Source organism: Halichoerus grypus, chromosome 6 (genome assembly GCF_964656455.1).
Source record: "Halichoerus grypus chromosome 6, mHalGry1.hap1.1, whole genome shotgun sequence".
In the NCBI taxonomy this organism is placed as follows: Eukaryota; Metazoa; Chordata; class Mammalia; order Carnivora; family Phocidae; genus Halichoerus; species Halichoerus grypus.
Window position 1 is genome coordinate 146,182,143 of NC_135717.1, and position 27,081 is coordinate 146,209,223.

General features: G+C 33.9%; 1 protein-coding gene across 13 annotated transcripts in view; it reads right to left on the reverse strand.

The window, feature by feature from the left end:
- Positions 1-645: 645 nt before the first annotated feature.
- The window catches only part of MGAT4C (MGAT4 family member C), a 725,092-nt gene continuing 698,656 nt past the window's right edge, over positions 646-27,081 (reverse strand). For 12 of the 13 annotated variants that reach the window (XM_036110967.2, XM_036110954.2, XM_036110961.2 and 9 more), the window contains 3 exons: positions 14,012-14,164; positions 8,761-8,908; positions 646-5,788 (listed from right to left, as the gene is read on the reverse strand). In XM_036110967.2, the coding sequence (XP_035966860.1) occupies positions 4,647-5,788; positions 8,761-8,908; positions 14,012-14,158 (1,437 nt within the window). In that variant the 5' untranslated portion in view covers positions 14,159-14,164 and the 3' untranslated portion in view covers positions 646-4,646. Of the gene's footprint in view, positions 5,789-8,760; positions 8,909-14,011; positions 14,165-16,776; positions 16,856-27,081 lie in introns of those variants that run through there. The other variant, XM_036110973.2, reaches the window with a different exon arrangement.

Below are 27,081 nucleotides of genomic sequence, written 5' to 3' on the forward strand. Positions count from 1 at the left end.
AATAAGTGGAGGTGTGGTTGTCAAAAATAATGCTAAGGATACACATACCTCTCCTTCATTTTTTCCTCTTTCCTCTTGCTCTCTCACACACACACACAAATACACATATATTCAAATATACACACACCCAGTGATACCTACATGTATCCACACATATGTGTATGTGCACATATAGGTATACTCACTCACACACACACAGATCTACCTAGACATAGACACACACACACCCATACATGCAATGATGAGATAATTTTGGAACATTCAAAAAGACTTAAAAGCAAACAAAAGACAAAGAGCAAGAACTAACCAAATTACATTTTGTTACAACCTTCTTCCTTCTGACAAGAATAATCCTGAAATGAACTGAGAAGAAATTCAAAGGAGTAGAAATCTAAACAATGAAACAATGAAACTCAAGGTAGACAAGGAGAGGAAGCCTATTTTCAAGTTTGAACAGGTAATTTATAAGCTAGTGCACTGATAACTTCTGCCAGTAATGGAAAAAATAGACAAAAGAATATAAACTTGATATTAAAAAAGGAAAGACTCGGCAAACTGTAGCTCTGTGAGTTTACTGGAGATTCTGGGCAAAATTTTAGAAATTACAAAAAGCCTTTTTTTCTTAAATTTTCAAAAGAAACAGGTTTAGATTTCTTAAAAAGAAATGATCATTAATATTTACAATGGGAATATTAAGAACAACTGTTACAAATTTTGGATGAGGTTTCTAGAGTAATAATAGAATGACAGAAATATATCTTGATTTTAGGAAAGCATTTACATAATCCTACATGACATTCTTTAACAATATAAATATAAAAAGGTGGTCTGGATGACATTTCTAGTGGGTAATGAAGTTGATATTGATCAGGATGAAGGCCTCTGGTAGTGTTTTGAAGGGCCATATCCTTTTTTAACATATACAACATGGCTAAAAAAAGAAGAAACATTTATTTCTTGATTGATTACTTTATCTCCTTTTCAGTTCTAACAGCCTACAAGGTAAAATAATTTCAACTTCACAGATGAAGGAACTAAGATTCATAAAGGTTAAATAACTTTCCTCATATCTGGAGGTCAGTAATTACAGAACTGGGTTTCAAACTCAGGTCTACATGACCCTTTAAATGTATTTCCTGAGAGGACAAAAGGCACACATACCAAATCTGTGGTCCCAGAAAGCTGCGGAGTTATGTTAAAACATTGAATGATGGAATCAAAAGCTGGAAAGTAGGGAGTCATGGGTCAGAAGAAAAAAAATGAAATTCTCTTGAAATTAATACTAAATTTTACAAGAAACCTTCAAAAAATCAATTGAACATACACAAAATGTCAAATCAGGTTTTATCAGGAGATCATGTAATAAAGATTGTGAAATTTGAGTGTGAGCTTTATTAGTCAGTAAGAGCATGGTGATAAAAATAAACGTAATCTTCAACAGTGTTAATGGAAATACTGATGAGGCAAAGGAAGAGGATCACACTGTTATCTTCAGATGTTGGAGGACATTGAGTTTTCCATGTTAATCCAAGGTGTCATGTTCTAAAGGACATGTGACAAACTGGCAAATATTGAGTGATGTTTGCCATATGGACATTTAGAAGAGCAAGTGCTTTCCCTACCATACCTTGTAATTTGTAAATATTTGTTTCATTTGGGTGCCATTATTGTACAGGATAGTTTTTCTATGACAGCTTTATAAAAATTCCCAGAGAATAATGGTTCAGTAAGAAATGGAATGTTCTAGTCTCATAAGTGTAGCTATATGAGAAAAGCAGTTCTAAATGATGCTTGGTTTCTAAATTATATCTTTATATCTGGAAAATATCTATCTTACAAAATCTATAGTTTTTTTGATGATAATGCAACAGTGCTTATATTAACACTTTTTATGTATTTTTATATCCAGACATGTTATTGCTGCTATAATGTGTATTTTCCAGAAATGTATAATTTCCATATTTTTATTGTGCTTTTATGAATGCTTTTCTTTGATGTTTATAAGTGCTGAAAAGGCTCCCTTAAGGAGAGGAAATTTAAATGTAAATAAGCTTTTTAGTCAATTTAAAGTAAACAAATTGAGACATTATTTAAGGTATATACCATATTTTGTGCTCGAACACTGTCAGCATCTTATTCACGGAGCAGTTAAATAACTCAACTTTTGTGTTACATTCCAGTGTTTTTCAATGGATATTTGTAACAAAGAAAATAATATGTATTTTAAAAAACCTACTACAAAGATACATTGATGAGACATAATGCTTAATAACAGATTGACTATAATTAAACCTAATTAACTTTTTGCTCTATGCCTCTGAGACAAGATTACAGGAGCCTTTTGCAGAATTTTTAAATATAGGGAATGCAACATTGACTCATATAAATAATGTATCTTTTAGAAAGAGAAAGGTTATTTGTTCCCTTGTTCTCTAATGGAGAAGCTTTGTTTGTCAAAGTCTTTCCTTAAAAAGTTGACCTCCACTCATCTATAAAGAAAACATAAAGACATCCTTAGGTGACTGACCAGCTTATTCAAACCTGGTTTCCATAATGAAAATATCAAGTTTAAGGTAAAATGTAAAACCTTAAAATCAGTTTGCATTTATAATTCTCTAGCAAACATTCGATTTCATTGTTAACCTTGGCAATATTTCTTGAAGCATTTTCCAGAAGTTGATGTCAAGGGCTGGTCTTTGGAAACACTCTCAGAACCTATGCAGACTCTGAGAAGTTTGCAGTCACTTCATGGAGTCTGCCTAAGTCTTGATATTACATGTCTTTGTTGTGTACCTTTTGTCATTAAAAGTGCAGAAAAACGATTATTTGTAATTTCTGAGATATATGTAGAATATTATGCAACTAGCCAGTTAATGAAAGAGGACGAGAAAAGCCAAGAAAATAGAGTATCTTCAAACGTCTGGCAAATATCCTCCAAATCAAGGCAAAGATTATAGTTTAGTGGCAGTGTTCATTTTTTCTTATGACTTTAAGACTTAGTAGTGCAACAAAATATTAATATTTATAGATTCATATTTTCTCTTTATTATACCATAGCAACTGGATGCAAAGAAAATACACAGTAGCTATTGTATCAATAAAAGAAAAAATTCCCAAAGTTTTACGAGTTTCTAATTTAATCAATTTGGATAGAGTGAATAAAATACTTTCCAATCTATCAAAACATATGCATTTGAGCCTCTCCATAAACACGCATGAAGTACTTTTCATATCTTCATAGTAAACCCTTTTATCTTTGCTGTCTGTCAAAAGATAGAAAGGGTCAGATAAGTTCAGGGCGTTCTGGACAACCAATGTCTTTAGGATGCACTAAGGTCTCCTGAAGTGCTTTAATAGGACACATGGTTTAGGCACAATTGTCCAGTTCCTTATAGTAAAAGTTAGTCAAGGTTGCTCATCATGTGGGTGCATATACATGACTATCATTTCAGACACTTTAGGCTTATTCCACAGAATGAAAATGTGACTTATGGAAGAATTATACTAGCCATTTCAAGATAGCGTAACTTACTATCTGAGCCTTAGGTAGAGGTGAACAGAAAGCATAATTTATGTGAGGAGCAATCTCTACATAAGGGAGAGGGTGCTGTCTGGATATCAAACATCTGATCTCTCACTTTGGTTTTATTATGAACTAGCTCTGAATATAGAAAAGTCAACTGATTTCTATGTTTCCTACTTTTCTCTTTTATAAGATGTCCATTTAAACTTCAAAAAAAGTATATGATAGATTACAATTTCAATTGTATGAATTTTAATACAAAACATATAAAATCAATTTCAAAAATTTTCTGCATATACTGAAAATGTTTGTAAGAATGAACTAAGTATAGGCCTTCTCTAATTTCGTCTATTAAAGGTCGGTACCCAATATAACTTGAAAATATTGAGCTTAACTATTCTTTTTGCAAAAGGGAATCTAGAAAAAGACTGCTTCCCACAGAAAATTTATTAACAATAGGTGCTCAATTAAGTGTTTTTATACAATGAACAATGCCCCTTTTTATATAAATAATCAGGGGAGAAATATTTTTAAGTAATTTTTTTTCTTTCCATCACTCCAGCTACGCACAAAATTCTGTTGTAAAGACATATTTCTATGAGGAGGTATTCATTGTAGATGTACAGAAGTCTATGAAAACCTATGTTTACAAGAAAAAAAATGGATTATCATTCTAACCAACTGCATATTCACACATGCTTAATGAAAGCTATCTGATGATATAATGAATGTTTAATTTTGAGGACGTGCATACAGTTGGCAACTATTTTTCAAGACTCACCATCCAACAAACTAAATTTTCTCATTTTAAATCCTTCATGTCACCTTTTGGACATTTAGTTGAAATTTTGGAACTAACATGATCACATTAAAAATATAAATGGAAGAAGCATTAACCATGGACTGATTCTCAACTTCGAGAGTTAAAATAAATACAAGTGTGGATTAGAATAAGATTATGTTGACAATATGTAAATCAAAACTTCCAAAACGATTAGACTTTTCTTTGAAAATATCCCATCCATTGCTTTCCCTCCAACAGACAAAAGTAACAAAAGAGGAAGGTAGCAAAAAAGGAAACAGGAAAGCCTGCTTCAATAACTGGACATATTGATTTAATTGGTTAAAAAGTCCAAATGCTAATACTCCTAATAATCAGCCATTCCTTTTGTGTTTTGGTAACATATATCCTTATACAATTTATGTCAAATGGAATTTTTTGATTCACCTCCGACATTTCAAAGTTTCCGTTTTTGAATTCCCCTAGTCTTAAGTAAGTAACACATTGTCTACCTTGTTTGAAATCTACAACATTTTCCCCAACATCTACGGCTCCATGATGTAAAATGTCATTTTGCCGATCTTCTGTTCCAGTACTTACTTTAATTTTTTTAATTAAAATCGGATTTTCAAATATAATCACAAAGAAATCTCCTGCTGAAGGTGGTTTCCCCCAAAAGTACTCATCAACACTACTATAAGCCTTGCTTGCTTCATAATTTTCGAAAACATTCATGTTGGTATATAGATTGGCAGGAGGGTTATCAGGGATGTCAAATGACTCTTCTTCAAAATCATCATCCTTCAGCTTATTCTCAGTCCCTTTATATGATGAATAATAACCCATGTGCTGAAAGAGAGATGGTTTAAAACGGATCACATTTTTCTGAGCTAAAAGACCCCGAAAATGAGTCAATAGCCAATCACAAGGCATTTCTTGATAAAACATTAATAAAAAGTGTGCTAAACGTGGGAGATCATGAGAATGATAAAGTTTTCCAATGTAGCCAAGCTTAGAGAACTCAAGAGTTACCCAGTAGGTTCCTTCTAGGGATGTAATGACTTTCTTGATGGCAGTTAAGAAATTTTTTGAACATCGAACATCATCTTCAAGCATTACATAATAGTCTGAAGTATTGGCACAAAAATTAAGCAGAAAAGCATAGTCTACATTTTGCTTAGAACGAAATCTGACTCTGTCTTCTGGATCATTGTAATTTCTCTTAAGGCCATCCAGGATTGGGTAATATTCCTCTGGAGCATGTATAACTATTAGTCTTCCTGCAATAATGTGGTGGGCGAATTTCTGTGTAATATCCTGGACCATGACATCACGCCAGGATGAATTAAAGTCTGCTAGGTGAACCACCACTGAAATTTCCTTCAGCTCCTCGTAGCTGGATTGCTCAAAAATTGACTTGATTGTCTCGAGTAAATAGTTTCCCTTTTTTCGTTTCACTGATGAAAGTCCAATTGTAAGAAACCCTGAGCGAAAGAATTCAAAAAGAAGACAAATTAAATGTGAAATAGGCTTTGAATAACATAGAAAAAAAAAAATCTTTTCCCCTCAGGCCTGCTACGGTATTAGGTACATCTAGTAAATGGTATGTGTAGAATAGTTTGTGAGTGAAGTCTTAATGTTAAATATGTAAAGGCTATAGGACTTAATACATAATTGATTTTTCTCTGGAAAAAAAATGCATCTTAAGCACAATGACATATGAGCTTTATTGCTGTAAACATTTGTTTATGAAATAAAAAATACGACTTAAGGTGTTTTGCAGCTTAATGTTCTCATATATGCCCATTAGAGAAGATAGATTTTTGGATAATATCCACACTATTAAAAAATGCAAAAGGAGAAGGAAATTCACAGTTAAGGATGACAAATAAGTCTCAAATGATAAAAAAGAAAATTAAGCATAACTCATTCTTTTAATTATCTTTAAATTTTTCATAGAAAACATGTTACATTTTCATTTTTCTTTGATCATTGTCATTATCTCGCACCAGAAAAATAATTGGACTTCACAATTTTATTTTGAAATTTACCTAGAACGTTAATTAGAATGGAAACAAAATTATAAACTATTTTTTAAAACTGCATTATTATTCAAATATATAGTACATTGTTCCAATACATGAATATCACTGTTTTCCTTATTTTGAAACACATTTTAGAGCAATTTTCTGATGGGAAATTTTTATTCAGAATCTAAAATCTAAAATTAGAAACTGGATATCTGTAGGGAATAAAATAAAACCTTGTGAAATGGCAGTTTACTTCTAAGAAGTGTAGATGCCTCTTTCTCAAAATATTTTCCCTTTTTAAAGCTCTGATTCTCACCGTGATTCAGAACTGAATAAAATTTCCTAAAATCTACTTGAAAAATAGGAAAAATGTTTCTATTCACCAAGATCACTGTTTTAATACAGACACCTACTTGTTGTGACTTATGCAATACTGAAAAAGCCCTTTCTAAGAATAATCTTTCTTACTAGTCTGTCAGAGAGGCAGAGATTTACACATTTTGTTTAAATACCTGGGTTTACGACCCTAACTTCTTTTGAAAAATGAATATGTTCTGTGGTACCATTCAACTCAAGATACCAGCCTTTACTAATGCCCTAGAATAGCCAATACTATGAGAATACTTCCTACATTAAAGGCAGGAATCTATGCATTTTGCCTGTAATATGCATCTTGAATATTCCTAACCATCTTTTGGGATAGCTTTGCACTTGTCATCATTTCTGCTTTATAGATGAGGAAAGGAAACTCAATCACAGGGAGATGTGTTCACTTGTGCAAAGTGTAACACCTAATGAGTAGTGTGGGGCCAAGATCCAAAGTGCCCTGCATGTACACTCTGTTTTATATCACCTCTTTGTATAAAGCAGTGGCATATGTGTATTGTCAGTTTACTAACTTAGGACGGAAAGGGAGAATCAGTAATGTTTGCACAAAGGTAGTGTAACAGATGGAGATAAAAATAAACATTGGCAATCTTATGCAATTAGAAGAAAGCCTTAAGAGCGATAGACATTTGAAATGAAGGAATGAATGGAATATAGACCTAAAGAAGCCCGAATTAAGTTAAGTTACAATTTCCTCAACCTGGTGATCACAGACTCACTTGTATAAACACTTCTTAATGGGGAATTCAATTTCTGTGGTCCCCACATGACCTATTAAGAAATTCATGGTATCACTGTGTTTCATTGATTTCACGAGTCATATTTTTCACACAGAAACATTTTAAACTCAGGCTGAATATTATAATTGATGGCATCTTACAATTAAAACTGATAATGATGATGCTTTCTTAGTGGCACATTAATTAGATCATGATACCTTCTATAGTCTACGGTGTCTTGAAATCCATAGAGTGTGTGTAGTATGTTACTTCTCAGATCCAATCTACCGATAGTGAGTTGAATAGTTTTCTCCAAAAATTCAGGTCTACCTGGAACCTCAGAATATGACCTTATTTGAAAATGGAGTCTTTGCAGATATAATTAGTTAAGGATCTTGAGATAAATCATTTTGGATTTAGAGTGGGCTCTAAATGCAATGACTGGTGTCCCTGAAGAAGAGGAGAGAACACAGAGAGACACAGAGACCAAGGGAAGAAGATCCTGTGGAGACGGAGGCTGGGATTGTCGTTAAGCTCCCACAAACCAAGGGACGGCAAGAGTGACCAGAAGCTGAAAGAGTCAAGAAAAGATTCTCCCCTATAACTTTCAGGAGAGCGGCTCTGTCAGTACCTTGATTTTGAACATCTGGTCTCCAGAAATATGAGAGAATAAATTCCCATCGTTTTAAACTACCTAGTTTGTGGTAATTGGTTATAGCACCTTGGTAAACTAAAAAAACGACTTCCACTACTTCAAAAGCAGTGGCAAGTCATAAAAACCAAAGCATTAGAGTTAGAAAATATATCGGTATGAGAATAGTTATTTTTAAAAGGGAAGTTTTTTAAAAGTTCAAATAAATTGATTTTTCTCAGTCTCTCTACGTGGTTCTACAGCAAACTGTTTGAAAGTTTATATAACAATTAGGCATTTTAAAAAATTTCTTTTTTTGGTTATTAATGGAACTGGATCAGTAATTGCAATTTGTGAAGAAACACTGAATTACTTCCCAAAGAATATATATTAGTAAAGCCCATAAACTTTTATTGAGATACAAATGAAGCCAGATGTCATTATTTCATTATTTATTTTTTAAGATTTTATTAATTTATTTGAGAGAGAGAGAGAGAGTGAAAGAGAGAACGAGAGGGGAGAGGGTCAGAGGAAGAAGTAGACTCCCCGGGTCTCGATCCCAGGACCCCGGGATCATGACCTGAACTGAAGGCAGTCACTTAACCAACTGAGCCACCCAGGCACCCCCTAATTTTAAAAAAACAAAAATACTTTATGTGTTCTTTATTTGAAAGTGTAGGGATACTTACGCTTTCTTTGTAAAGGCGTGGCAGCTAAGTAGCGATAGGTGACATTGATGGCTCCTGAGAAATTAGATAAATCTTTGAAAGTATGCACATAACGTTCTGAATTCAGCTGATGTGTGGATGTTTCCCTTATAAGTTGTTTATCTCCTTCCTGAATGCCATGAAGGAGGCAGAGAAAATAAATAAATAATAGATGGTCATGGATTAAATAAAGTTTCTCCTTACACGACGAACATATGGGGTTGATATGCAACATGGGTATTATATAAATCTCAACTACTGCACCACAAGCTATAGATCCTCATCTCTCACCTGAATTCCCACCTAGAGTCTCTACTCCAGGCTCTCCTACTCTATTGTACTCTTTATACTTCTCTTCCATTTGCTTTTCCACAGCATACATTAATAATGGCATTCTCTGGACAAAAAAATCTCTATGTGAAAACTCCCACTGCCTTTATGTTAAAATTCAAATCCTTCACAATAATTCAATGATCTTAAAATTTCACAATAATCTACAGTGATGTAAAGCTAATTCTTACTAAGTTTCCCATATTTGAGTCATATTAAGCTATTTCATCTTCTTCAAGAATTGTTCAATAATACCATACATAATTTCTACATAATTATTTCTGGATAATTTGTTAATCAAGAAGCTTTAGTCAGTTACTTATATGGCCACTATAATCAAAGACTGTTGAGAATAGATAGCCATGGTCTTTGTGACATCAGTGTTTTTTCACATGTCTTCAAGATATCTTAAGATACATTTGTACCAAATATAGGAAATGTCTTCAGAACTTGCACTAGTTTTTCCCATGATATGTTTGCTTGTTGCTTGTGTGTGTGTGTGTACATGTGCGTGAATGCATGCGTGCGTGTTTGTGTAAGTAGTATTCTATTGGAGTTGAAGCCTGGTCCTTTTATGTTTAAGAACCCCTTTATGTAATTGGTAATGGACTTCTGTCATTTGATCTTTGAGAAGGTTTTTATTAAAAAAAGATTCATATTTAGCTTAAATATATCCTGTTAATTATTAATTGGTCCCTTTTTCTCTCTTACTTAGTATAAGTTCAATAGTAGATTTTGATTATCTAATCATGATTTGATCAAGTTTTTATTGGTTATACATTATTAGCAAAATATCGACTTGCTTGGCCTTTGTATAAGGCTTACTACCATGGGCAGAATATATATTCAAAGATAACCTATTTAGAAAGAATTTTGTTGTTTTTGGCAAGTGTCTACTGTACTGTGTGATGTTATATGGATCTATTTCTACTATTCCATATACAATGTCAGGTCAGGCATGTGCAAGCCATTAAGATTATAGAGGAAGTAAATGCATTTGAACCAATTTGGTCCTCATATTATCTGCCTGTGGTCAATAAAACTTTAATTAAATCACTGTCATAAAAAATTAGAAAGGATTCAAATACAAATTTTACCTCATTTAGAACATTCAATACTTTGCATCACATTCAAATGACAATGGAGAAAGGGACTGGCTCAAAATTTTAAATCATTGGCCAGACTGGAATTGTCTTAGAATAAAAATTGAGAACAGTAGACCACGACTGGGAAGAGCTTTCAATCTGGTTTTCGCTAACTCAAGATCCCTTCTGTATATTTAATTATGTTTATAAACCTATACTTGGTCTTTAATACTGTATTTCTATATTTTATATTGTCTTGATAATTGAGAAAAATACGTTAGCTTTTTACAATATTTATAATATGTTTGCCATCTATAAGTTACAGAATTTCAAAATATATGAAATTATACCTTGAATTCTATATTTCTTATAAATATACTAATTGAATATCTATTGAATTCTGATTATTATAATTTCTTTACACATAAATATTTTCATCTTGTCTTTCTGAAAACCTATAGAACATTATCAGAATTTTAAAATAAACTTAGGATTGCTAAAAAAGTAACTAAGGACTCAGTTCAGCACCAACTTCTTTAATAGTAATGTAATAGTGTCCATTATCAATACGGTCTAGGAGAAATATCTATAAGAATCACAGTAGTCACAATTCTGAAATCATTTTACCATTCTGCTCTTATGTGATGTTACATTCTAAAGGAAGTGCAGGATATTGAATATTTCTTTAAGAATTCTATTTTGAATGTGTAAAATCCCAGACCTTTTGTGTGTTAAGATAGAGTACATTCATCCTGATTGAAGGACATAACAGAATATAAAATGAAATGGAAGTTATATGAAAGCACTTTATTAAATTCTCAAGAACAAGCTCCTTTACACTTTTCAGCATAAATAAATAATGCAACTTTCACCTGAGTCAGCCTTGTTGGCTGCTTTCCAGAGGCATCTACCTGAACTGCTAGGCTCTCCCTGGATACCTTCTTTCTGTAGCTACTATGCTGTGGTGTATTTCTCAGTAATAAGACAAAGCTTTATGACAATCATTTTCTGGATAGGAATGCAATTCAATGGACTAGCAACAGACTAAGTATATACCCTGGTGGCTACTTTGAAGATGCTCACAGCCCAGAGGCTTAGTTGATTGGGCATGTAGCGTCTCTTCTTAGTTTGCCTTGTAATAGTATTTGTCTCTTATACTGAGCTTGGCTTCCTTTCCAAATAAAAGGCACATATGTCCTGAATATGTAAGCAATGCATTAAACTGTTATATGCCAAGGATTTCAGGCCACAAATGGATTTTCTAGCAAAAACAGCAGAATAGAAAGTGCTAAGTAACTCCAGAGATCTTTCACTTGTAATTGTTTATCTGATTTCTCTGAATTATAAGTAGTATTTCCCCCTGAAAGAAGGAAAGCAGGAAAAGAAAGATCTGGGAATGTCTATGCTTAGCAAATTGTACACATTGTGGCATTCTGAAGTCAAGAAAAAAAACTGAATGAGATAATTTTGTGAAAACTGAAATAAACACCGATAAAAGGGTCAAAAAGGACAAGTGTTACAAAGAAACTACATTGTATACTTAGTAGGTGGCTGGCTTTCCCTGGCTATTAAACATTTTTAGAAAAGGATTTTAGTGTAGTTTTACATTAATTATTTAAATGTTTTAAATCTTTATACATGTTAAGCCTTGGGATGAAATTTGGCTTTGAATGAATTTAGGTAAAAAAAAAATCATCAGTAAATAGTGAGAAATTAAACTAATAAAAATACTGTCATTAAATTTTCAGTAAGGGGAGTGCTTGTATTTAACCATCATTTTAACTCACTTTTTCCAACTTAATATAAGTACTTAAAAATAATTACAATTTTTACAATGAAGGAGCAATCTATTCTCTACACTTGGCCTGATTTGTAAATTTGACTAGATATATGCGTAATCTAGCCAGAGAAAATTTCATTGAGAAAGTAAATACTCTTTAGTCAGAGAAAGTAAATTGAGAAAGTAAATACTCTTTAGTCATTAAATCACACCCTTTACATTAGATGGGTAGGACTGAAGCTTGGATAGAAATGTGTACAAATCCACAAGACAGGGCAATAGTATTTGATCCTCTTATAGATATACACTCTATTACTTCTTACACATTTTATAATGAATTTGAGGAGGTTCTCTATTAACAAGATGTAAGGATGTTTGTTGCATACAATGGTCCTTTGTTTAAAATGAAACACTGAAATTGTGTTTAAAAGTGTCTTACAAACGCAGCAAGTCATTGAATACAATAAGCATCCTGTCAATACCATGTGTTTGGTTTACAAGATGTGATTTACTGCTACCAGTAGACATAGATGCAAAAGATAAATTTTTATTACAAAATTAAATCATTTATCAAAAGCTCTCCTTATTAATTTATGATCATTAATTTTATCCAGAAAAAATAGGGGATCACATGGGGCTTGCTATATTGTCTGTAAGTCTCATAAACCTAATAATTGGGTTTAAAGAAAGGTAAAAATGCATCTCATTAGTAAGTTTCTCCAGTTTGCTATGTTTACCTAAATCATGCCTAATCAAATTCTATTCATCTGTGGTGATTTCAGCCATTGTGAATTGTCTATGGATAATAGAATGAAGGGACCACAAGATCAAGAAGTATATGTGAATGTAAAAGGCATAGGCAGAGTCAAGATCTAGGAATCTGGCAGAATTTCATCATCAAAGAACAATGCTAACGGAAGCAAGATGCTTTATAGAAGACATCCTGAGAGGATCTGTCCCAACTAAGATCAAATGGTTGGCCTATCGGCATAGAATAGTACATGACAATTCATGGGTAGGTAATATCATGTTCAATTAATGAAATAAAACATTTTACTGGGAAATGCTCTTTGTGGTTATTGTCAGATTTTCTCTTGCTAAGATATTCACTGAAACTTTCACCATGCTTGCATGGTGGAAAGTACTTTTCAGTCCTCTCTGTGTCCAAAGATTTTGATTTTCTGAAATATGTGAACAGGAGCAATAACATAAAGATTAGGATTTCTCCAGATATCTTAAGCTCAATTCAGACAGAAAGTAAATAAGCAAAAATGTCCATGTTATTCTCATCAGACATGAAATGATGTGATATTTACAATGATAACAAATAATAGAACAAATTGAGTTCTCAAAATTAGCCAGAGTAAGTCCTTTTGTATATTTCTAGAATTTACTTAAAAATTCATTTATATATTATATACTAAGTTATCTTTTTTAAACTACTGAATAGTTTTCACATCATTATCTCTAGTTCTTGAGGTTCCACACTACTTTTCAATGAATATAAATATATAACATGGTGGCCATTTATGACTATTCAAAATCAAGTGAGGTGTCATACATTATAATAAAATATTACTTCTTAACAAAATAGCATAATTAGTATCATTAATTAAAAAATAAGATTTTGAAAATTTCGATGATAATATAAAAAACTGAGAAAGTAAGGACTAATATCTTTAAGAAATTTTTAAAATTCTGCATATCTCAAATTAAAGCTCAAAAATTATTATGGCTGTACATAAAATTAATCCAGCATAGTGATAGTTAATTTATTTATAAACAAATACACATATTTGAACTACATGTGCAGCATTAAAGAAAACATTGCAACATAAATCAAAATAATTGTAATGCTGGGATTATAGATTTAATACAAAAAGGAGCTAGATAGAAAGTATACATGTTACAGTTATGCTCAAATAAGGCTGTTCCAGCAGCCTGGGATTGAAGTTAGGTTACAATTGGACTAAGCCTAATTTGATTTAGACCTTATTTGTAACAGCAACAACAAAAACAATTAACCTCCAAAACTTACCAGAACATAGCTGTCTTCAATGTACAAGTTCATAAAGAGAAGGAAAATGACAAGAACTCCCAAGAATGACACTGTGGAACGTTTTCTCAAGCATCTCATTTTATCAAGTATTTCAAAAATATGCTTCATTTGACAAAATTTAAACATTCTATCCTGTGGAAAAAGGGTACAGAATTACTGACAATTAATTTTGGATGTAAATATTTCTTCATATGTATCAAAAGCCAGGCTTTCATAAAATCTCACCCTTCACCTGTTTAACTAAAAAGTTGTTTCCAATTTCACACATCTGATTTTCACAGATTAGTAATATCTTAACATAAGGTCAATGCACTGCTTTATGTTGCTGTGGAGTAAATAAAAATAAAAAGCAAATCTCAATTATTTCTGAACAAATGAACATTGACAATGGTAATGCAAAAAAAAAAAAAAGTCCTTTGATGAGAAACAGCACAAAAATAAAAGAGAAAGACAAACATTAGGGTAACTTCTACCTCCTCATACTATAATGTAATGAAAATGGAAGAAACTAGAAGCATGGGCCTAATATTGATCTTGGAGTAAGTGCACTGAAAAGAGCACTTGGGAGGGAACCTGGGTCAAAGAAAGAGAAGTCTTAAAGGAAGTTAAACTTTTGGCTTAAGTCCAAACATATCTTTGAGAACTTGAGTTACAGTTGGTTTGCTTATTTTTCCAATAATTCTTGTTAAGTCAGAGTAAATCCTGGGGTGGCATATCTACATGGCCTTGCTTGATCTACTAACTAGAAGTTTGGCTGTTTATAATAATTCATGGACTGCAAAAACAAAATTAGCATCAGCAAGATTAGTGGAGATCTATTTTTTTTTCCCATTCTACTCTTCTACATTTTGTGTTATCTTCCAATCACTTATTTAGATTACTGATTGTTTGTTTAAAAAGTATAAACATATGGGGAATGATCAAAAGACTAGTCGAATCAATCATATTTTGTCTAAAATCAAGTATAATCTGGAAACTGTACCACTTCTAGGTGGGTACTGGGTCTTCCTGAGCTCAGTGTTAAGATGAAGTATTTATATAAATAAAGGAATTCGGGAAGTGAAAATGGCCTGTCCACCAAACCATTAAACGATGTCTAGGACATAGCAGGCAAGCAGTATCTCTTCAATGAATTAATGCAAGAAAGAATTTATGAATCCTTATAAATTATAAGAAAGAATATTAGGAATTGGGAGAAAGGCTTAACAAAGGCAGAGAATGGAAGAATTCTCAAAAAGAAATGTTAAAAATTACTCTTCATTTTCTTTAGCCATATTTTTCTATAGGTTTTTTTTTAAATTTTTCTTGTTGATTTGTAGAAGTTTCAAATATATGTGTAGAGATGCACACATATACACTTATCTTTGCTTATGTTGAAAATATTTAGGTATCTTCCCCAAGTATTATATTTTCTGTTGGGTTTGGCCAGCAAATCCTGAGGTAGCGAATGAAAAAATTACTCCAGACACCTTAGGAGGAGAAAGGAGAGGGTGTGGGGACCAGACACTCTAGTGGGGAAAGGTCCCAAGTCAAACTGCCTCCACTTTTATTGTGAACATTATTAATACATCAAGGGAATAAGAAAAACAAGAAGGAATGTGAAGCTTTAAGAATCAGGACAGGGAATAGGAAGTACCCTGTGATCAGAACATACCATGCTCGTGACATGTGTGCAGTCAGGGAGTGCATGGAGTATGTGACGACCAAAGATAAATGTTTCTCTAGGTTAAGCATTTACTCCCTGGGTGAGGGCATTGAGCCGCAACAAGGATCTGGCTGTTTTCAGCCCAGAAACTGCAAAGGAGGCCCAGTTTTCCAGACACTCCTTTGCTTTTCAACTAGTCTCACCCAGGGAGGCATGTGTTTATTAAATCTTCTCTAGCCAAGGCATTATGAATTCTCACAATTTTCTTCTTCTTGGTCTGACTTTTGCAGTGTAGTGTTTTTGATTTCAAATTTATTTCATACATATGGCTTTTTTTGGTATAATGTTTAAAAAGTATGGACAGTCTCCTTTATTTTGTTTGTTTTTTCCATGGATAGATTTTTTAATATATCTAGAATTTATCTTTTTGTCCTTTATCATGTAGTGGAATCATTTTATTTATTTATTTTTCATCTGGAGAGCTGATGGTCTTCTCCTTACAGTGCACTGGTCATAGCTACTAGTCACATTACCGCTCCTGACTTCAAGGGTGTGGGGAAGTATAATCTCCCTGGGAATCAGAAATAAAGAACATTACTATTGTATACCACACTTTATATCCAATCAACCATTCTTTTTACATGTGATGCCACTTCTAGAATAGGGTCACTTTCTAATTTGCATTTATAGGTTAAAAATGTATTTATAGATCCATCATTTATAACATTGTTCAATAAGAAAATATATAGCAATTTTAAACCAAAGCATGATAAGTGAAATTCTGTTATCTGGTAATGGTCCTGTAGATAAAACTGCATTATGTTTGTAAGAGATTTTTATCTGAATTTTAAAAATTGACAAAAATACAAAGGATTAGAATCTAATTATACACCAAAGGACACAATATTTTTAAATGTCAATTTGGGAAGACTTATCAATAACACCAAATGCATGCGTTCCCTTTGACTCAGCAATTATACTTCTAAAAATCTATTTAAAGACAAAAATTGTATTAGTGAGTAAATGTTTAGCTACGGTGTTACAGGATAGTGATATTTGTAAAATAAATTGGAAACTATAAGATGTTAACATCTGTTACCTTAGTGTAGAAGAATTATCAAGAAATTTCAATCTTGTTTTTACTTTTTTCAATTTCCATACTTTCAAATGTATATATATTCAATAATACTTAAAAATTTACTTTTAATTTTCGAAAGTCTCTATCATCTGTTGGAAAACAAAACTGCATTTTATTTCTTGGACACAAAAGCATAAACACAGAAATTTTTTTCCAGAAAATAAAATTTAAAAATATGTAGCACTGTATGGTATGTTTTGGATGCTCTGAATTTGAATGTTATAAGTTCACTATAAATGCTAAGTCAAGAAGAAGTATATTCTAATTCTATTCCTTTGAGACAAAGACAAAATGTAAATAATGTGACTGCAAATTGAATTTGCAAAGTTCAAATGTAGATAATTACATATAAAGAAAATAAGTATACCTATTAAAATTTATTAAATACTTACTAAATGCTAGGCAATACAGTTGCGAGGGGAGCTCATTGATCTTTCATAACAATACTGAGATTTTAATACTACCATTAGTTTTACAAATGAAAAAAAAAAGAAAGAAAGAAAAAATCCAGGGTTTTCTTGAGGCGTCTCTACAAGGAATGATTCCAGTTTTTAAATATTAAAATTGATCAGAGTCTGCTCGATTAACCACGACTGGTATACAGTTTACTAATTAGGTTTCATATGACAATTTAAACATATTGTTGCCAACAAACTATCCCACATATATGGTGATAATAATTTGTGATACCAATCTCTTGAATAAAATAGAAATAATGTAAAAGACATAAATTCAATTTTTTGGCAGAAAAAATTTTAATTAAATCTACTTAGCCTAATAAACATATAAATATATAATGTGAGGAGGTGGTTGATATATGATATTTCAAGTAATATGAGAAGTAGAAAGTATAATACTTTGGAGGCAATACTTCAGAGTACTCTGCAGTAATGCAAAATAGTACAAAACAACAACAAAACCCCAGGTTGTCATTCCAGAGTTGACAAAGAAAGAAAGACAGAATCCCGAGAGAGTAATGGTGACCATCTAAATTCTAAGATCCAATCCTTCAAGTTAGAATCCTCCAAAATCCATTCAGAACAATCAGAGCACAAATAACCTTCCACAGTGTACACCCTCAGCATACCCATGAGAAAGATAATAGCACAAATTCCACTGTATATATATAAGTGAAAACAATAACACCCAGAACAGGCAGAATTGGCTGAGGAGCCCAAACCAGAGCAAACAAATGATCAGAAAACAGATCAAAATATGTGTCATTTATTAAAAAAAAAAAAAACCAGACAAACTACAGCAAAAGAAAATTAAGGAAGCTAATAATTCATCCAGACTTCTTTCCCATCTGAAACAGAATCATCTGGGTCCAGGAAAATCCAAATAAATATTCAGAAAAAAGAAAAAAAAAACCCTAGAATTACAGTCAATTAAATTTACCGAGAGGAAAACAAAATAGCTGATTTCAGGTAGGAGGAAGGGACTCTATGGTTAGGCTATCTTTCTGTTGTACCATGAAGCAAGGAAGCTCTTAGAGGTTAGTAGGAGCAAATCTAAAGGACACAGAAAATAGCTTGAAGAGGTTTCTATTGAGAAAATTTGGGAAAATCAATCCATCAAAAAATGACTATGATTGATAGAAAAATATTGAATTAATATAAACTCATGTATATAAGGTAATGATAAAAAGAAGAGAAAGAGAAAGAAAGAAACCTATCTATCACAATTAGAGCTGATCGCTGCATCATCTTCTGATTCTAGAAATTGGTCATTGAAAGGAAAGTATTAAGGTTTCCTGCATTTCCAGAAGGAACTGTATTTCATCCACATTTAATGATTGGCATTTTCAGATAGTGGACAACAGGCAGCAAGGGCAATGATCTCTGAGAGAAAGGGAATGAAAATAGTAAGGGCCAGGATTTTTCTAGTTTGTTCCCAGAAGGTAGTTTTCAAAAGTCAGGGCAGGACATTGATGAAAGAAATTGAAGAAGTCCCAAATAGAAAGATATCCTGTGTTCATATATTGAAAGAGTATCATTAAAATGTCCATACTTCCCAAAGCCAATAGATTCAATGCAACCCTTATCAAAATTCCAATGGCGGTATTTTTTATAGAAATAGAAAAAAAATTCTAAAATTTGTCTGGAGTCACAAAAGACCCTAAAAACCCAAAGCAATCATAAGAAAGAATAACAAAGCTAGAGGCATCATACTTCCTGATTTCAAACTACTGTATATTAAAAAGCTATAGTAATCAAAATGGGATGGTACCGTCAAAGAGACACAGTTCAATGGACAGAATCAAGAGCTCAAAAATAAGCCCACGCATTTACAGTCAGCTAAATATTTGACAGGAGAGCCAAGAATACTTGGTAAGGAAAGGATAGTCTCTTTAATAAATGATGCTGGGAAAACTGGACAGCTACATGTAAAATAATAAAATGGACCCCTATCAACAATTAGGACAGTTCCTGCAATGCAAAGACAGAAATAATTCATGTTTCCTTCATCCGGAATAGAAAAAAAAAATTGTAATAGATTGGGCATCAGATAGAGTACTCAGAAGAGTATTGCCTTAGTACTGAGGTAAAATTAGCCCAAGACTGGAGCCTTCTCTGAAACCAGCACTCTGACAGCAAAAATTGGCAAAGGGAATTATTATTAGAAAGGGAAATTATAACTGGAGGGTATTATGCTGAGCGAAATAAGTCAATCAGAGAAAGACAAGTATCATATGGTTTCACTCAGATGAGGAATATAAGAAACAGCATAGAGGATCATAGGGGAAGGGAAGGGAAAACCATATTCCAGAAACTGTTCTAATTGTTCTTTTCCAGCGATCCCTTAGCAGTTGTTGGACAGTGTTCTCACACAAGCCTAGTGCTCAGTTAAAGACATGAGGGAAACCCTTTATAGATCTCTCTCTCTTTCTCTTTCCCTCTCTCTCCCCGTGTGTCTCCCTCCCTTCACTTGTAGTCTCCATGTAGCTTTCTCCTCTCCGGTACTCTGCCCGTGAATTCCAGCCATGTCAGAATCTCAAGCTTCTCAACTATGTCTCCTCACCCTAGGGAGCCCACTGTCTCAATGGATTCTCTCTCCTCGTGCTGCAGCCTAGAAACTCTAAACAGTGAGCTGTGGCAATCATCTCATTTGTTTCCCTTCTACCGGGAATCATGCCCTTTTCTGCTTGTTGTACAAAATATGAATATTTGTTTCACATATTTAGTCTAGTGTTTTAGTTAAGGAGAAAGGGTAAATAAGCCCCCTATTTCTTCATCATGGTCAGAAATAGCTTGCTGGTTATACAGTTCTTTGCCTGTACTTTCTTCTCTTTTTCTTGATAAGTAGTATGCATTATTGTCTTGCTTTTAATGTTACTTGGAACATCTAGAGGCACCTGTTTTTCTTTCCACTGTAAATGATTTGGCAAATGTAAAATGGATTGGTTGTGTTGCCTGGAGGCTTGTTAATTTTTTTTTAAGTAGGCTCCACGCCCAGTGTGGGGCTTGAACTCATGACCCTGAGATCAAGACCTGAGCTGAGATCAAGAGTCGGATGACTGACTGAGCCACCCAGCTGCCCCTGGGCTTACGTCATTTTTTTTGAAAGAAAAGATTTTCAAACTGTGCTACATGTGTGGGTGTGCACACATGCACAAATACACACAAACCCAAACATTAAACTGTACAAAAGAAACATATTTAAAACATAGATATTCAAAAAGCCTAATGATAAAGGAATGAGCAAAGTGTTTTAAACAAGTTCAGACAATGAGATACCACAGTTTGGCACCCTGATATACAATGTGAGTGGATAAAAGCCATAAAAGCATAAAACTACTCAATTAAGGGCACTTTGTAAAGCTAAATGCTACCATTCCAGACAAATACCACCAAATAACACAACCAGCAACTTCTTAAATCAGAAACAACAGAAGATTCAATAAGTCAAAATGCCTAATGTTACGAGTCTATAAATTCTCACAGCCTAAAACAGGTCAAGAGACCAAAAATTGTGAAATATCAGAACAGAAACATATGTAAATCAAGAACTCTTAGAAACATAAGCACATGTTTACGGATCTGCAAACACAGTGAGGGATAGTAATACTATTCTCTCAGAATCTGTGGTTTAAATAGTCAAAAAAATAGCAAAGACAGAGCATCTGAATAATCCAACATTTTCTCTTAATATTTAATTTTTGTGCGTGTGTTTTGGTCAACAAAGTATATATGGTAGGTAGGGATTTTAAAGAATGTTTCTGGTCTGACCATAAACCAATATAATACAAAATAATCCAACAAAAGAGGAGAGAGCCACATCCCATGAAAGAGATACTGATGGTTTAGGTGGAAATGTGATGGAGAGAAGTGAAGAGTTTTAAAAGCAAGGTAACTCCTAGATATCATGGTAGCATTACTGGGTAGCCATTTTTATGTTTTTTAAAAATTATTTATTTATTTTGGGGGGAGGGAGTCAGAGCGAGAGGGAGAGAGAATCTTAAGCAGACTCCACCCTGAGTGTGGAGCCTGACATGGGGCTCGATCCCACCACCTGAGATCATGACCAGAGCCAAAAACAAGAGTTGGATGCCCAACGGATTCCACCACCCAGGCCTGGTAGCCATTTTTAATCCACAGACACTCTGCAACAGCATTAGTCTCTTAGGGTCTAGTGTGAAAAGAAAGCATGTCGATACAAGTAAGTAATGAAACTATTTATTGAAAACCACTAAATTGAGCTTGACAAACTCAAGCTCACCATAGTTTACAAACTGGAAGTATTAAAAGAAAGTAAAAACTTGGTTTGAAATTCTTAAACAGGTGAGCACACCTTGATGACATAAACTGCAGTAGCAGTTTCAAGCTCCTGCTTGAAAACATCAGTCACACAAATGAGGACAGATTATTTGAGCAATATTTTGGTTCCATGTTCAAACAGTATCTTATTTTGTTAGAAAGTTTTGACTTAGTCTTCAAATAATTTTAGAGAGGTAAAAAGTTTTTCAGAGGTCATGGGTTGATTATTACAGATTAGGTTCATTTAGAAAAATGATAAATCATATTATCATGGTTTGAGTGAATTATTTTCTCAGGATGATATATATCATCTTTATATAACCTAAATGTCATGAGAAATTTATTTGCTAAAAACATATGCTACAATACACCTTATCTCTTGCACGTGTAATGGGACATGTTTTGTTTAGTAGTTTTACTGCAAATGCTTTAAAAAACAGCTTCTTTGTCAGAAATTTATAATACAACACTGTTGATTATGAATATAGTTATGGAAATAAGGATATATAAAAACCCTACTCCTCTGCTCCAAATGTATGCAAAGTTGGCACATCTGGTTCAATAAGACTTCTTTTTTTTTTTTAAGAATCACATTCTCTTTGGAAGATCCAGGTGTTGAATGTTCACATATGAAACTACTTCAAAGACATAACTATTTAAAAATCATTTGGATGTAATGCTATACCAAATAATTAATTTTTTAAATGGAAATAAATTATTTTCACTCTATAATTCCTTTGTAAAGATTATTACATATGAATTTATGGATATATTTATTTATATTCACACATAAAATGTATATTATATAGTCATGTATTTACATACAATTTTGAAATTATAAATAGTGTAGCATATACTCCTATACACTTATATACACATAATTATACATATATAAATATATGACAATGAAACAAGTCAGTCAGTGAGAAAGTATTATTCTTTCTCACTATTTAATACTAATCCTACCTGAATTTTGTCTTCTTAACTTTACAAACCATCTCCAAAGAGGAGACAAGACATTCTTAGTAATCTTTCCGTCCTATAATATTTTTCTTTCCCACCATTCTGTCTAATCTTCTCTTCTTTTCTTTACAACCTTTTGACATTACATGACCTCTCTTACAACCAAATTTGAGCAAAATTCAAAATTTAGATCTTAAGCTAGGACTCCTTCCTGAGCCTATTTCCAATTTTTGAATAGAGACTATTATCTCTAGGCAGATTTCCTGCTATTCACACAAAAACAGTGAATCTAAAACTACAGGATGGTTTTCCATTCCAGCTTGTTCGTGTTTGCCGTCTCATTTTTGGTAGGCCTAGATTTCTAATCGCCAAATTAAATCATCTCAAAAGTTATTTGTCTCCTGCTCTCCCAAAGTCAGAAATATTCCAAGTTCTGTCTCAAGCCTTCAATATCTCACCTGCCACAATTTCTCCCCGCCCCTCCCCCCCACCCCCCGCTCCCCCATTCTCACTGCCATTATCAGAGTTCAGGTTAATACTTCCTGATGCTGATGGTTTTTCCAACCCGTATGCTGTTCATCATTTGTTTCTTAAGTATCAGTCCCTGAACCAGAAGCGGGAAGCTAGTTTGAGAGTTCCACTGCTAGGCGGGAAGTGAGAAGATCCACCCTAGATGCTGGGATGCATTTCCAGGTGGGGGGCGGGGGTTGGCTGTCAGTCAGGTCAGGTTAGTAGGAAAAACGTAACAACAGGGCTCTGCTGTGCACAGGACAGAAATCAAGAAAGCTGCCTGCAAATGGTCTCAGTCATCACAGTGATAACACAATGCCCGGTGGTAAACCACATGGTAGCAAAAGCACAGCCAGCCCTGCACAGAGCTCACTGAGGCGGTCCATTCAGACCCGGATTTCCCCTGCCACCCAGACCCCAAGTTTTATGCAGTGAAAACTGTACAGAGGCCAAACCCCGTTGGTCTATTTCAGTCCTGCTCTTTGCAAAACTAGAGGAAGGAGATCCTAACGACTGTTAAGAACTATTTTATTTTTCAAGCTCTGGAATTAGCTGCACTTTTATTTGTACTTTGCACTGCCTAAGAAAGGATGCTTGGAAGACAGCCAAGGAGCACCAGGCAGGTAGAGGAGGCAGAGAATTTGAACAATTCTTTTGGATCAAAACTACAATTTCTTCATCCTGTGTCTTACTTCTCCTTCCCAGTCCTGAGATAAAATAACCAAAGTTTTTTCTGTTTTGTAATAATAAAAGTAGTTTTATATTAAATGAAAAAAAATTTCCTCCAGGAAATACAAACATACTTGTGTCCACTAGGGTGGGAGTTCCATTGCTTCAGGTACCGTCTCCCTCTGCTGTCTCTCTACAAGCTGTGTGCGCTGGAGCTATGCCAATCAGTGGGGCTTGGAAGAGGAGCCCCAGGAGCAGCGGAGAATCCATTGCAGGCCAGCACCTCCCTTCTTGACTATATGAAAGGTATCCCCTGTTTGAGGGCACTGAAGTTTATACAGGTTGTGATTTTGCTCCATATCACTAAACTGGAAGAAACACACTGCAAAGTTGCCACCACAGTGAAGCTTAGATTGTTGAGACAGGAGCTTCAGCAATTCCTCTAATAACTGGAGGAAGAGATATGAAATTTAGTAGCTTCATTCAGATAGTTTCAAGATGGTGCCTCAGGGATCTGAGCTGCCACCTCCCAATGGCCTCCCTCTGACCTTTAATGAAGTTAAAGTGCTTACTCATAATGTTTTGTTTGTATACAGTTCTGCATCTTTTAAAATGCAAAGCAAGTGATCACAATTAAAGACTATTGATCAACTAACTTTGAAGTTCTACAAGATTGACTATCTCTGGATTTTGGATACAATGCAGTGTGTGTGGTTGTAGGGACACGACTCCACAGAAATGGGCTACATCCTTCCTCATAGATGCAACCTTGAAACTACTGTAACCACATTGAATGCAAGTGGAAGAATTGATAATCTTCCAGACAGTCCAGAAAAAAAATAGCTAAAAAATTAGATTTGCTTGGAGGTTAGGCAGATGGAAAAAAAAAAAGATTAAGCGAAACTTAGTAAGAACCCTTTCTGGAATGGGGTTCAGAATCTTTGATGAGCTGCCATCTGCAGATCAACTAAATGCAAAACAGCCAGTCAAGCAGGACAATACCTTTTTTAGAAGCATATGTTCATACAGTTTATTAGAACTTTTCATTCTACAAGTCTGGTGCTATCAAAGTTTTGTCACAGGGTTAAAGTCACCTATCTCTGAGCAATTTTAGATTAGGAGGATTTTTGAATATCCCATTTGAAACAAAGATAGCCTCATAGTGCCAAAACTTGGACAAGTTTGGCAAAACCTCTGGTTGAAGCTAGACTCAAGGTATGGAAACTAAAATTGTGTGCAAATGGGATGGATCCAGCAGAACTTTGCAATTGCCAACACCAACATCAACATCACTGTGTCAGAAGATAGCTCCTAGGGAAATGCAGCGGATTTCCAAGAAAACTCTGTTGGACCCTCCTTTGGAAAACAACATTGAGCAGAATCAGGCCTGCATTAGAGGTAAAGCTGAGTGACATAGAGTGAAACCCAATCTGCATGTTAGTTCTGGAATCCCTAGCCCTAGTTAGAGACATGTAGGGTTTGAACAATTTAGAAGTATGTAAGGCCAAGGAATGTGAGACACTATTTCACTTCTCAGAGGCTCAACAATAAATCGTCTTATATGTGGATATGCTTTCCTACATAATTCCTTTCCTCCTTAGGCTCAGTCATTTTGTGCATCAGTTTAAGAAAAGTACTGTTCTCTACATTTGCCTCACATTTTAATCTCCATGGATTTGCTCTCCTTTATTACCAATTCCCAATTTTTGAAATATAATTTCAGATCACCAAATGTTACCTTCTTGCTGAACCCCATTTTCAGTCAAATTTGGTTTTCACTTTTTTGAACTCTTACCATTTTATCTATACTTCTCTTAATTTACTTAATACTTTCTACTTCTTGATACTGTTTTTATATGTCTTATTTCCCTTTGGATTCTGAGCTTCTTGTATGTAGAATATTTTTTAAAAACTTCTTATCATGGGGTGCCTGGGTGGTTCAGTTGGTTAAGTATCTGACTCTTGATCTCAACTCAGGTCTGGATCTTGGGGTTGTGAGTTCAAGCCTCACATTGGGCTCCATGCTGGGTGTGGAGCCTACATAAAAAACAGAACAAACAAAAAATCATATCACTTTAGTACTTGGAGAAGTGTTTTTTTGTTTTTTGTTTTTGTTTTTTTTTAAAGAACAAATAACTACTGGTGTGTGTGTGTGTGTGTGTGTGTGTGTGTGTGTTGCATTGCAGAAATCTTAAACTTGAGGCTATGAGAAAACTACTAGTCCGTGAATATTTGTATTTCTTTCCCACACCACTCTTCTATCTTGTCTAAGAGCTTCCCTTCCATGACCCAGACCTACAATGTAATTGCTAGGCATTTTGGTTGCAAAATGCAAAACTTAACTTTTTCCATTACCAAAATGAAAAGTGAGGATAATGCCATTTGTTAGTTTTAGTATTTGGTGGATTGAGATATTTCATTACTGAGATAAATCAAGATCTTTTAGAATATTTAAGAAATGCAGCAGCAAAAAAAAAAAAAAGGAAAGGAATGTTGACACTGTGGACACTTTGAAGAACATTAGCAAAATAGAGTAATTAGTTTGTGCCAGGAGAGCCTGAGACATATGTAATCTGATTTAATATCAGAATTCAGATATGGTGCAAAGTTTTAGAAGCCATATAATTTTGGGACAGATATTATTTGGATCTGTTGGACCATCTGCTTATCTTTAGTACCTCACACATATGCACATACATGTATAGAAATAAAGACTCTGTCATTGTAACACTATAAATATTTATTTCAAATCATTACTCTTGGACACAGATAAAGTATTAGTTGCACAAACACTTCATTATTTTTCTTCTTGGGAAGACACTGTGGAAATTTGTGTGCTAGTTTTGATCAACTCAGGAAAAAATGGTCATTTATTAAAGAATTGATGCTGATGTGAAGTGACAAGTGAATTATTATACCACAGAGCTGTTTGCTTAGAGTGCATATGCTTGTGCATGTTACCACAAATTCTTCATGTTTCTAGGATGTTACTTGGACTGTGTGCAACAAACCACCAAACGTTAATGAGTTCAGTTCTCTCTCTAGCTCTTTAGGGTAAAATCACACGTCCCCAGTGCAAACTATTCCATGGCCATATCAGAGATTGGGAAAAAGAGAACCCATAACCCTACCCATCTGAATGAATGTGGCTACATTAATCTATCCCAAGGCACTAAGCTTAGTTTATATTTTATTTAAGAGTCTATGTTTAAATCAACAAAATGCAAAAGTAAAATTACATTCTCCAAATCCTATGGGCTTGTAGCCAACACTTAACCCCACATTTGGGAAAATCATGAAAGAAGTCTTGCCATCAACTGTTCATCTGTCTGACATTGCCTTTATGTATATCTGACTTGCTTGGCTT